Here is a 12,761-nt window from a genome sequence, read left to right as displayed (position 1 = left end):
TTCTTTTGTTGTCGTCAGTCAAATAACAACCAACGTTCTTGCAACTAAATTAAGAAAGCCAATCAATTTTGACGCGTTATGTAGAAAATTGTTAAGAATTTTGAATTCTAGAAAGTGATAAGAATATTGAATGTGCGTAGAGCATATTAATATTAGAAAAATGAAAGGTCAATCTATGTTGATACATTGGCGTCATGTATGATGTATCATCATTTGACCTAAAAATATATATCTTCTGGTCAGAACTTTGGTTGTGATAATTGATTTTGTATTGATTTGATGCTTTCACACTATTAATCCTCAAAGGATAGTGAATACTGAATAGTGATCAACAAAATATCGTAGTTGTAAATTTGACCACATGCCCTAAAAGTCAAACCTTTGACTTTTTAGTGTTTCTTCTCAACACTCAAGATATGACTTGATAATATCATATTACAGTACGATCAAAATCTTTCACGCAAACCAAAAAAAAAACATCAATGTCTCTTCTCTGTCAAGCAATTCTTGCTCTGTTTTTTACTCTGTTTTACAATTCCCATGGCTACTTTATCCCACAAGGGTCTGTAGGAATCGGCTACAACGGTTACTTCACTTTAACCAACACTACGAAACACGCATACGGTCAAGCTTTCGACAGCGAACTTTACTCAATCAAGAACTCATCAACAGGTCTTTTAACATCTTTCTCAGTCAACTTCTTCTTCGCGATCGTCCCTGAGCATAATCATCAAGGCTCACACGGTATGGCTTTCGTCATGTCTCCCACTAGAGACCTTCCCAGAGCTTCTTCCGATCAGTACCTCGGAATCTTCAACGAGACAAACAACGGTAACACATCAAATCACGTGATAGCTATTGAGTTAGATATACATAAAGACGATGAGTTTGGAGATATTGATGATAATCATGTTGGGATTAACATTAATGGTTTGAGATCCGTAGTCTCTGCTCCTGCTGGTTACTATGATGATAAAGATGGAAACTTTAGAAACCTTTCTCTGATCAGCAGAAAGGTAATGAGGCTTTCGATCGTTTATAGTCAACCTGATCAACAGCTCAATGTTACTTTATTCCCTGCTGATATCTCTGTTCCGCCTAAGAAGCCGCTTTTGTCTTTAAACCGTGATCTCTCTCCGTATTTGCGTGAGAAAATGTATCTTGGATTCACTGCATCGACAGGGTCGGTTGGTGCAATACATTACATGATGAGTTGGTTTGTTAACGGAGTAGTCGAGTATCCGAGATTGGAGTTCAGTAGAATACCAATCCTTCCACGATATCCAAAGAAATCGTCTAATAGAACAAAAACGGTTTTAGCGGTCTGCTTAACGGTTTCCGTGATTGCTGCGTTTGCCGCCTCGTGGTTCGGTTTCGTCTTCTATTTGAGGCATAAGAAGGTTAAAGAGGTTCTTGAAGAATGGGAGATTCAGTATGGACCTCATAGGTTTGCCTATAAGGAGCTTGACAATGCCACAAAGGGTTTCAAGGAGAAACAACTTCTTGGGAAAGGAGGTTTTGGTCAAGTCTATAAAGGAACGCTTCCAGGTTCTGATGCAGAGATCGCTGTGAAACGAACTTCTCATGATTCAAGACAAGGGATGAGCGAGTTTCTAGCCGAGATTTCAACCATTGGTCGGCTAAGACATCCAAATTTAGTCAGGCTTTTGGGATATTGTAGGCATAAGGAGAATCTCTACTTGGTTTATGACTTTATGCCTAATGGAAGCCTTGACAAGTATCTAAACCGTAATGAGAATCAAGAACGGCTCACTTGGGAACAACGTTTCAAGATCATCAAAGATGTTGCAACTGCTCTAGTACACTTGCATCAAGAATGGGTGCAAGTCATCATTCATCGAGATATCAAACCAGCTAATGTTTTAATAGACCATGACATGAATGCGAGGCTAGGGGACTTTGGACTTGCAAAGCTGTATGATCAAGGATTTGATCCTGAGACATCTAAAGTAGCGGGAACTTTCGGGTATATTGCACCAGAGTTTCTAAGAACGGGAAGAGCAACTACAAGCACTGATGTTTATGCCTTTGGGTTGGTCATGCTTGAAGTTGTTTGTGGTAGAAGGCTGATTGAGCGACGTGCAGCAGAAAATGAAGAATATCTTGTGGAATGGATCTTAGAGCTTTGGGAAAATGGGAAAATTTTAGAAGCTGCAGAGGAAAGTATACGTCAAGAACGAAACAGGGGACAACTTGAGCTGGTCTTGAAGCTAGGTGTGTTGTGTTCGCATCAAGCAGCATCAATCAGGCCAGCTATGAGTGCGGTTATGCGGATTTTGAGTGGCGTTTCACAGCTTCCAGATAATCTTCTTGATGTCGTAAGAGCTGAGAAATTCAAAGGATGGCCAGAGACATCAATGGAGGAAGTACTACTTGATGTGAATTCATTGAGCACATTGGAGTTGACAGATTCATTTGCTGACCACGGACGTTGAATTTTCAGTTAACCATTATGATTCTTTGGTTACCAAACCTGAGATTGATGCAGCAACACAACACAATCTGTCTCCACCAAATTTGTTCTATCCTTTCCTTTATTCTGGTAGAGCATTATACATGAAAATTTTCATATTTGATATACCAATTCATCTCTGTAGGCAGCATTTCTAGATCAGGTCGTCTCTGTTTCTTAGCTGGCATAGAAAGGTTTATCCGAAATTGGGAATTTTAATGGAATGGTTATGAAATCCTTCAACACAACAGTTACCACTTTCTCAAACAAGATCAAACAAAGTTCAGGTTTATTATTCTACGGACCATGAAAACAGTTCTTCATATTAAACCCTGGTACTTCAGAATCTTTGTCCCATCACTATACTGCATATATAGCATATACCTCATTGCGTAATGAACAAGAATGACGGCACATGATACTGCATATACTTCACTGCCTTTGAATAATTATTACCTAATGTTTTAAAAGTATAAAATCTAAGAAACGCTAAAAGATGCAGCAGATCTTGAAACCTAAGAAGAAGTTGAAAGAAAACAAAAAAGAAACAAAAACCACAAAACAACGATTTGGATTTGAGATGAGAGTGGATGTAGCGACTTGTTCGAGGCCACGATCAACATTGAGAAAACTTGATAGGCACGGAGAATCGCTATTTGTTATTGCCAACCTTCAAGGCAACTTACGCCATTTTTAATTTTGACGTCATTGCTCTGCTAATTGGCTTTTCTTAAGCTAAAAAACTCGATAATTTTGAAAAATAAAACAAAACTTAGAAACACAACAACAACAACAACTACCCTAGAAACGAAGTGAGAGAGACAGCCAAAAGAACCCTAGAAGATGAAAAAGAGATGAACTATGGCTATATGAATCGAACTAAGGGATGATTCTGAAAGTTATCGACTTTACTGATTTATATAGAAGAAAAAGAAGCGGCGGCAGAAGAAGATGTAGAAACCCTAATTTCATTGTTTTATAAAACCGACGAAATTGAAATTAATGGGCTAAAGGCCCTACATTTGATTCAAATTGGGCTCAAATCCACAAAGTAATTGCTCTGAATTATTATTTGAAACTCGAAACTCGAAAGCAATATTAAACTGTTAAAAAGTCTATCTATAATAATATACTGTAGTTCTACACTTGCCACTCTATCAATTTTAAATTGGACGTAAATTTTTCGATTACTTTTTTTTGGTACTGTGAAAGGTACCAAACATGATTCGTTCGGTATAAATTGGAATGTACAACTAATTGATATACAGCCATTGTAGTCAGGGCCGGCTCAAAAAAAAACGTGGGACTTGTGCTCATTTTTAGATTTTAGATTATTTATGATAAACAAATAAAATAATAAACAGGACCGCGCGTTAAACATTCCTGATTGTAGTAGTCTCTTAACATTAATTTACTTATTGCTATAATTATGCATATATCGCAATTGACATTAACCAATGGTAATCTAATAATTACGAGCGTGCAGGTGAAGAAAGCTATAATAGAAGAGAGTTACAGCTTGGAAATAATTTTCTTAGGCTCCTCTAAGCAAATATAGAACTTGCCGGAAGACAGCTTCTCAGGAGTAAGCAACACCAACTTGGCGACAATAGCAGCAGCCTCATCTGCCGTGTGAGTCCCCTGACCACCGGTCATAGACGTACGAGTGAAACCAGGGCAAAAACAATTCACACTTAGTCTTTTGCCGTCGTAACGTCGAGCCAAAACCCTAGAGTAAGCGTTTAAGGCCATCTTTGATATGGCGTAACCCGGCCATTTCTCCGGCCATCCTTGCTTTTCCCACGTCCCGCTCATCACATCCTCTAGAAATTGGGTCACAGTAGCATCGATTTGTTCGTCGGTAAGATCTTCACTTTCTAGTGTTCGTCTTATAATAGGGCTTCTCAGTTTCTGTATATGCCAAAAAAACATATCGAAATGATTCAAATAGACTCGACTAATATACAGTACTGAGTACACAAATAAAGTTGTAGAGGGCAAAAGCGCCTCGTCGAAATTGTATGGAGGATGATAAAATACGTTTAATGTGCCAAGCCTTGAACTGATGTTAAGGATGCGGCTAACGGATTCCGAACGGCGGAATAAGGGCAAAAGAGCCTCCGATAAAAGCTTGGCACCGTAGAAATTGGTCTTGATAATGGTCTCTGGCTGTTTGATTGAATTCTCTCCGACCGCGTTAAATGAAACCCCCGCATTGTTCACCTGACCAAGCCGACGCCGTGTAATATTTCCATCAGTTAAAAAAAATTCGAATGATAGTAAATTAAATATTTGAAAAATATATATATAGATTGACCCTGTGGAAGATAAAGTTGTAAGTTTTCATTTTGTCAATCTAACATATTCTTTTATTAAGAAGTTAATCAAATTTCTACGATTCGGTTGGGAGTTCGGTCATATTTTATATAGTAGTTGTGGACTAATTGTATAGTAGTGCGTATGCATTTTAGATAAATTATTAATCAAAACACTATTTATAAATTTACCAGAATGTCGAGTACTCCCAAGTTGCGATGGAACCAGGAGACGAAGGCGGCGATGGAAGAAGGATCGGAGATGTCGAGGGAGCAAAAATGAACGTTTTGAAAGCCAATGCGACGGAGGGAATCGGTGGCTTGGCTTCCGTTTACGGTGTTTCGGGCGGTTAAAACGACGGTTAGACCAAGCTGGAGTAACCTCTTCACCACCGCAAAACCTATACCTTTGTTTGCTCCGGTCACGACAGCTGTTGTTCCTTCCGCCCACCACCTTCAAGCAATGATAAAAATTGGTGATAAAAAGTTATATCTAGAGAGAGAGAGAGAGAGAGAGACTTTTGCACACACACACACAAACAAAAAAACCTCTTTAAGAACGGGATTTTATATGTACTTATTTGTTGGAGAAAGAGGAGAGATCAGATGATCCATTTTTAATATTTTTGAGAAAGCAACAAGGTGATATGATATTTGAGGCTAACGAAGACTTGATGAAGGGATTATATATAATTTTACATAATAGGGTTATGTAAATAGACCATGGATCTGAAACACATGCATGTTAATTGGTTTATAAATAAATACACAACATATATGGTAATTGTTCGTGTGTGGCGGTGCCAAAAAATAATAAGAATAAAATATACAAGAAGAACACGTGAATAAAATAATGCTGTAAATAATATGTTAGGTTTTTTTCTTGTTTCTTTTCGTTTTACAAAGATATACCATTTTATATAAACTTCAATGGGACCAAATGAAACAGAAACCAACAAACAACAATTTACAGCAACTTCCAAAACCGGGACCTATGTGTATTATTGGATTGAAGATTTTTCATGATTTTATCGAATTTGGAAATTTTTGATTTTTTTTTTAAAAGGAAAAATGGTTTGTGATGTGGTGAAAATTAAAAGAATAATATTAGCTGATTTTAAGAGATTTTAACAAATAAAAGAGTTTAGACCGTAGGAATATAATTAAATAAGAGGCAGGAGAGTGGAGAGAACAACTCATCGACGATGAATGAGAGAAGTGTTAAATCGAATCGAGAACCTACAATTATTTTCAGAATTTAAGGATCAAATGTAGTGATCAAACCAAGTTCACCAAAGTTACAGCTTTATGTACTATATGGTTCAATTTGCTTATAGAAAGCTATTGAAAGTTACGTACGTACGTTTATATATATATATGTCTCCTTGTTCTCATCTATACGGCTATACCTTTGTTTGCTGATCTTTCGACTCTCTTGGTTTTCTTTCTCCACGTACGTTTATAAACGTTTTAGACGACAATATTGATTTTTTTTTTCTTTCTTTTATATAAATTTCTGAGATTATTGTTTTTATTTTCTTTCGTGTTTGATTTTTGGCAAACAGAATATACAAGGCAAACAGAAAAGGTTTTAAGAGACTGTGTTATAAGAAATTATGTTCATATCTTTTTATGCAAAAAACAATATGTATATCTTTTTTTCGATTTTTTCGTTACAAAAAAAAAACAACGGATGAAAGTGAATTTGTATAGAAAACATTTATACATTAGAATATCTATAAATTAATACTCGGTAAATTATTAATCTCTATAAATTAATAATTTTTCTGGTCCCAAGTTTGGACTAGTGTAATTTTTGACACAATTCAATAATATAATAAAATATTTTTTTTTGAAAATCCTTTGTAAATATATGGTCCCATCAATTATATAAATTAATAATTATATATAATTATCTAAATATATGTATATATATACACATCAATTTTTATTAGAGTTCATTTTCAGTATTTTTACTATATAAAAATCTTTGAGTGTTATATTCAAAACATGATAATTGTTATTTTCCTAGAAATTGATTTTATAAAAATATTAGTTATAACGATTAAATGTTATTTTTTAATTTTTTTTGTTACTAAATTAGGAAAGTGTCTCTATAAATTAATAATTATTAATTTATCGATAAATGAAAACCTCTATAAATTAATTGATTTTCATGATCCTAACATTATTAATTTATAGAGGTTTTACTGTATATATTCCAGCTGACTATTAAAAAGGTATTGATATATCCCCATGGTCCATGAATGATGATCTAATAGTAGAAGTTAAGTATACAGCTTTGATTTAAAATGGAAATTTTGTGATACTATAAGGTTTCAAGATAAATAAGCTTCTACTTAACTTCTAATTTTAGATCATCATCCATGGGATATCAAATAAATCTAAAATCAAATTTTTAATTTTTTGTATATTTCTATCAAATTAACACTTTATATGGTGAGACTATTTGTCAGCATATAAACATATACGTCTATAAATATGTTTAACTATAAAATTTTGCCCGAATAGACATAAGGATAAATAGATGTTCAAATGTATAAATTTATGAAACTAATATTTAAATACATAAATACTATATAAAAAAAGGGCATTTTCAAAAATACTCTCTTTTTCATGTCCCTTTTTAAAAATAACCATTCATGTTGACTATTTTTAAAACTACCCCTCTTTATATACAAAATGACCAAATTACATTTTCTTTGAATGACAACAAGAATGTACAGTCACCAAAATAAAAAAAAATCCGGCCAAAAATGAAAAAATTTCCCGCCAAAAATGAAAAAAATTTCCGCCAAAATTAAAAAAAAAATCCGCCAAAATCGAAAAAAAAAATTTGTCAAAAATTATTTTTCCCGCCAAATTTTTGGAATTTATACCTTTTAAAAACATTGTAAACGCTTTTAAAAACCTTATAAATTCGTTTACTAGGTGTTTAAAACCTTATAAAAACCTTGTAAAAATGTTTACAACGTGTTTAAAAACCTTTTTAAAGACATTGAGAAAATCTTTTGAAAACCTTATAAAAACCTTCTAAAAGCGTTTAAAAGGTGTTTAAAAAACTTTTTAAAAACCTTTTAAAACCTTTTAAAACTCTTTTAAAAATCTTGTAAAAGCGTTTATAAGGTGTTTATAAGGTTTTTATGAGGTTTCTACCTTATCAAATCTTTTAAAGACTTTGTAAATTTTTTTTGGCGGAAAATTTTTGTTGCGGGAAAATATGTCGGAAATTATTTTGGCGGGAAATTTTGTTTTTCTTTTTATTGAATAAAATATTTTTCATCTAACGGTAAAATGGTCATTAAAAATTAAAAATAAGGGAAAAATAAAAATGACCAAAAAAAAGGGTATTTTTGAAAAAAGGTATATCAAAAGGGTTATTTTTAACAAATTCTCTATAAAAAAATGCAACTACCTGTCATATGTTTTAATTTTGGCCCATGTGTAAAAAAATCTAATTGAAACGTTTCTTTTGTGTTAGATATTTTTGGATTCAAACATGTCCCGTACCTATCAGGCATTAATATATGTGGATCAGATCCGAACGAAATAATTAGAGTAGTTGAGTTGATATAAATGTATATAATTGTAGTGGTCTAGAGGACGAAAGGAGTGTAAATAGAATATTGACGAACCTATAAATTTATTGTTTAATGCCTTGCAACTTGCATGCTTGATTAAGAAAACCCAGTCAATTTACACAAAAATTATTTCTCTACTTGGTTTTGTGTAAACAAATTACTTGGTTTGAAAAGTTCAAAGTTCTTTGTTTATGGACTAAGACAGAGAGTTAGTGGGATTTAGGCATGTGCTTGCTTCATTATTGGGGTATTTTTAAGTTTCATTTTATCAAACATAATATAATATGTAATATAGTCAGCTTCGCCGCCACTCTTGATGGCCTCTAATTATTGGAGCATTAGATATATACGTGACATAGCCATATAAAAGGTGTTGGAAATTATTTCTCGGTCTTTATAGATCTGTATATGCGAGCCGTAGACAAAATGTTGTTCGAGACGTCCCAAAGAAATTAAATGAGTTAACCAGACTTTTTGGCCGACCAACACGCTGGTGGAAGTTTCGCGCTCCGATCCACGTAACAAATACTAAGGCCTTCACTGGATGTGGTTTTTCAAATGGTTTTTGGTTTTAGATTTTTCAAAAATCTATTTTTTAACCATTCAAGATTTTATGAAAAATGGTTTCCCTAAAAAATAGGAAATCCAGATTCTTGAAGATTTTACTAATTTCTTAACAAAATCCAAAATCCCACTTCAATGAGTTTTTGAGATTTCTTCTACGAAACATTTTTTTTCTAATTTTTCATTTGTTTTTATATTTATTTTGCAAAATCTGAAACTAAAATCTGTAATCTAAAAACTACCTAAAATATCTCAAACATTCATGGCCTAATTTACAGGTTGCAGTATTATAGGCTCGCCTCCTTAGATTACCGCGATAAACATATGTGGCTGTTTCTTTTTATCTTTTTTGTCCTTAAGGACATTAATTATGAGTATATGACCAATGCTATTGTCAAAAGCGAACGTCTCTGCATCCATAAGCAAACAACAGTCTAAATACGGAATCATACCAAAAGCAGTCATAATTTTGAAAGCTTGGCGAGGCAAAGAGATAAGAGAGCTCTCTATACGGAATCTTACCAAGTCATTCTAAGTGTTGAATCTATAAACCAATAATTGAATGAAGACTAAACAAAAAAAAAGTAATATATATATATGGTTTGCACATTGTGCTATATGTTTAGATATATAGCTCAAAAACACCTTTATTGCTTAACAGCCTTTCGTCGGAGGGGTTTGGTGAGGAAGATATGTATATTATTATAAACAGAAAAGGGAATCTTTCTGGTTGAAAGTTGAAACACATTAACTTATCTCCATATGCACCAAAATAAAAACACAAAAGAAGAAAAAAGATAATGAGTTAAGTGACTACAATGATTTTAGCCTCTATCTAATTCTGTCCCAAGAAGAGACAAGAGAATGCAATTGTCTAGAGTTATCTAATGTGATTTGTTCAAGCCCAAGATATCCCAATTTGTTTTTGTTATTGCCAACCTTCAACTTCAAGCCAGTAGACCTTACATTGCGATGTCATTGCTCTGCAAATTGGATTTCTTATTATACAAACCAGAACAACATAACTTGTAAAATAAGCAACAAAGAAAAAGCATGAACCTGTTCTGCGAAAGTTTACTGATGTATGTTTGAGAATTCAGAGCGGTTGAAGAGAAAGAAGAAACCCTAATTTCTTGATTTATCAAAACAGACGAACAGAGCAACCTATTGCATGCCTAGATTGAAGATAAATATGCATGAAAACTCTGTTTACTCTGTTTTGTGTGTGTAAAGATGTAGAGATTGTGTTTTCATATTTTCATGAGTATTGTACAGAGCCTTATTTATACAAGATGAGAGGAGGAGATTCTAGGTAAAGCTAGTTACAGAATGTTCCAAAAACAGATCAATCAAAAATTATGACATAAATGAGAATCAATGTCATATCTCTAACATAAGTTTCTTTTTTTTTTTGCTCAAACTCTGTTTTGTGTGTGTATAAGATTCTTCCTTCAGGTTTCATCTTCCATGAGAGACGAAAGCATTTGTAAACGTCAATGTAGCACATGAATTCACATCAAGTAGTACTTTCACTGATGTCTCAGGCCGTTTCTTCAATTTCTCTTCCATTACCACATCAAGAAGATCATCCGGAAGCTGCAAGACGCCATTCAAGATCCGCATAACCACACTCATATCCGGTCTAATCGTTTCAGCTTGATGAGAACACAACACGCCGAGTTTCAAAACAAGCTCAATTTCATTCCTGTTTTGTTCTTGACGGATACTTTCCTCTGTTGCATCGAAAAGTCTCCCATCTTCCCAAAGCTCTAAGATCCAATCCAGAAGAACTTCTTCATTTTCCGTTGCACGTTGCTCAATCAGTCTTCTACCACAAACGACTTCAAGCATAACCAACCCAAAGGCGTAAACATCAGTGCCTGTAGTTGCTCTTCCTGTTCTTATAAACTCTGGTGCGATATACCCCAATGTTCCCGCTATTCTAGATGTCTTAGGATCAAATCCCTGATCATACAGCTTTGCCAGTCCAAAGTCTCCAAGCCTAGCATTCATGTCCTGGTCGATTAGGACATTAGCCGGTTTGATATCTCGATGAATGATAACTTGTACCCATTCCTGATGCAGGTGGAGTAGAGCAGACGCAACATCTTTGATGATCTTGAAACGTTGTTCCCAAGTAAGCCGTTCTTGATTCTCATTCGGGTTGCTACGGATATACTTGTCAAGGCTGCCGTTAGGCATAAAGTCATAAACTAAGTAGAGGTTCTCTTTATGCTTACAATACCCCAAAAGCCTGACTAGGTTTGGATGTCTGAGACGACCAATGGTCGAAATCTCGGCTAGAAACTCACTCATCCCTTGTCTTGAATCATGAGAAGTCCGCTTCACAGCGATCTCTGCATCAGAACCTGGAAGTGTTCCTTTATAGACTTGACCAAATCCTCCTCTCCCGAGAAGTTCCTTAAAACCCTTTGTGGCATTGAATAGCTCCTTATAAGAAAACCTATGAGGTCCACATTGAATCTCCCATTCCTCAAGAACCTCTATAACCTTCCTATGCCTCAGATAGAAGACAGAACCAATCCCCGAGGCGACAAACGCAGCGAGCACGGCCAACGTTAAGAAAACCGCTAAAATCGTCCTTGTTCTATGAGACGCTTCCTTTGGATATGGAGGAATGATGGGGACTCGGCCATACTCAAACGGTGGAGAGTGTGCTCCTTCATCAGTGTGCAAAATCAACATGTAATGGAGTGTTCTAATGGATCCCGTGGATGCCGTGAAGCCAGTATACGCACCCTCCAAAAAATACTGCGAGAGATCTATGTTCAAGGACAAAAGTGGCTTCTTGGGAGGAACAATGAATTCAGCAGGGGATAAGGTGACATTGAGCTGCGTATCGGGTTGACTATAAACGATCGAAAGCCTCAACACCTTTCCACTAATCAAAGAAAGGTTTCTAAACTTTCCATCTTTATCATCATAGTAACCAGCAGGAGCAGAGGCAACAGATGTCAAACCATTAATGTTAATCCCAACATGATTATCATCAATATCTCCAAACTCATCGTCTTTATGTACATCTAGCTCGAAAGCTATCACGTGATTTGATGTGTTACCGTTGTTTGTTTCGTTGAATAATCCGAGGTACTGATCGGAAGAAGCTCCGGGAAGACCTACCGTAGGAGAGAAAACGAAAGCCATACCATGTGTGGCTTGCTTCTTATTCTCGGAAACGATTGCGAAGAAGAAGTTGACGTTGAAAGACCTGTTCGTGAAGGGCAGGGGTACGTTGTTGAAAGCTTGACCGTGGGAATGCTTGGTGGTGTTTGTTAAAATTATATAACTGTTTGAGTTGTAAACTGTAGATCCTTCCAAGATATATTTGCCATGGGAGTTGTACATAGATGAAGACAAAGTCAGCAACATAATAAGAAATTGTTGTAAGATTTTGGGTTCAGGAGACATGTTTATTTTTTTTTGGCCTGTGGGAAGTTATGATCTTTACTGTGATATTTCCAATAAGAGTTGAAGAAAGAAGTAAGAAGCATCAATCATGCTATGAAGGTTTGGATACAATAATGTGAACGAACTTTCTCGTTATTAATAAACAAATATTATGTATTAGTATATTACGCACAATGCACATGGCCTAGATCAAATCGTAAACAATTATATTATAATCTTTTTTCTAATCCTTTATTAGATTAATAGTAACTAATTATAGTGGGATTGGTAGAGATGACAGTATTGATTCTTTAAAGATCATCAATGATAATGAATAAATCTACGCCATTAGACCGCTCTCTCTTAACTCCTTTCTCATTGTTTTTTCTATCAGGTGAA

General features: G+C 34.9%; 3 protein-coding genes across 3 annotated transcripts; 1 reads left to right on the top strand and 2 right to left on the bottom strand.

Moving 5' to 3' along the window:
* Positions 460–2,613, top strand: LOC104749373 (L-type lectin-domain containing receptor kinase V.5-like). The gene has a single exon (XM_010470983.2). The coding sequence runs from the start codon at positions 483–485 to the stop codon at positions 2,454–2,456; it is 1,974 nt and encodes a 657-aa protein (XP_010469285.1). The 5' UTR covers positions 460–482; the 3' UTR covers positions 2,457–2,613.
* On the bottom strand, positions 3,867–5,674 carry LOC104749372 (salutaridine reductase). Its single transcript, XM_010470982.2, has 4 exons — positions 5,366–5,674; positions 4,981–5,242; positions 4,514–4,696; positions 3,867–4,384 (listed from the first exon to the last, which is right to left on the bottom strand). Exons 1-4 carry the CDS (start codon positions 5,401–5,403, stop codon positions 3,986–3,988), a joined length of 882 nt encoding a protein of 293 aa, XP_010469284.1. The 5' UTR covers positions 5,404–5,674; the 3' UTR covers positions 3,867–3,985.
* LOC104749371 (putative L-type lectin-domain containing receptor kinase V.6) lies at positions 10,148–12,457 on the bottom strand. Its single transcript, XM_010470981.1, has one exon. It carries the CDS (start codon positions 12,381–12,383, stop codon positions 10,413–10,415), a length of 1,971 nt encoding a protein of 656 aa, XP_010469283.1. The 5' UTR covers positions 12,384–12,457; the 3' UTR covers positions 10,148–10,412.

This window comes from Camelina sativa, chromosome 16 (assembly GCF_000633955.1).
Source record: "Camelina sativa cultivar DH55 chromosome 16, Cs, whole genome shotgun sequence".
Classification (NCBI taxonomy): Eukaryota; Viridiplantae; Streptophyta; class Magnoliopsida; order Brassicales; family Brassicaceae; genus Camelina; species Camelina sativa.
This window is presented reverse-complemented; position numbering and strand designations above follow the sequence as displayed.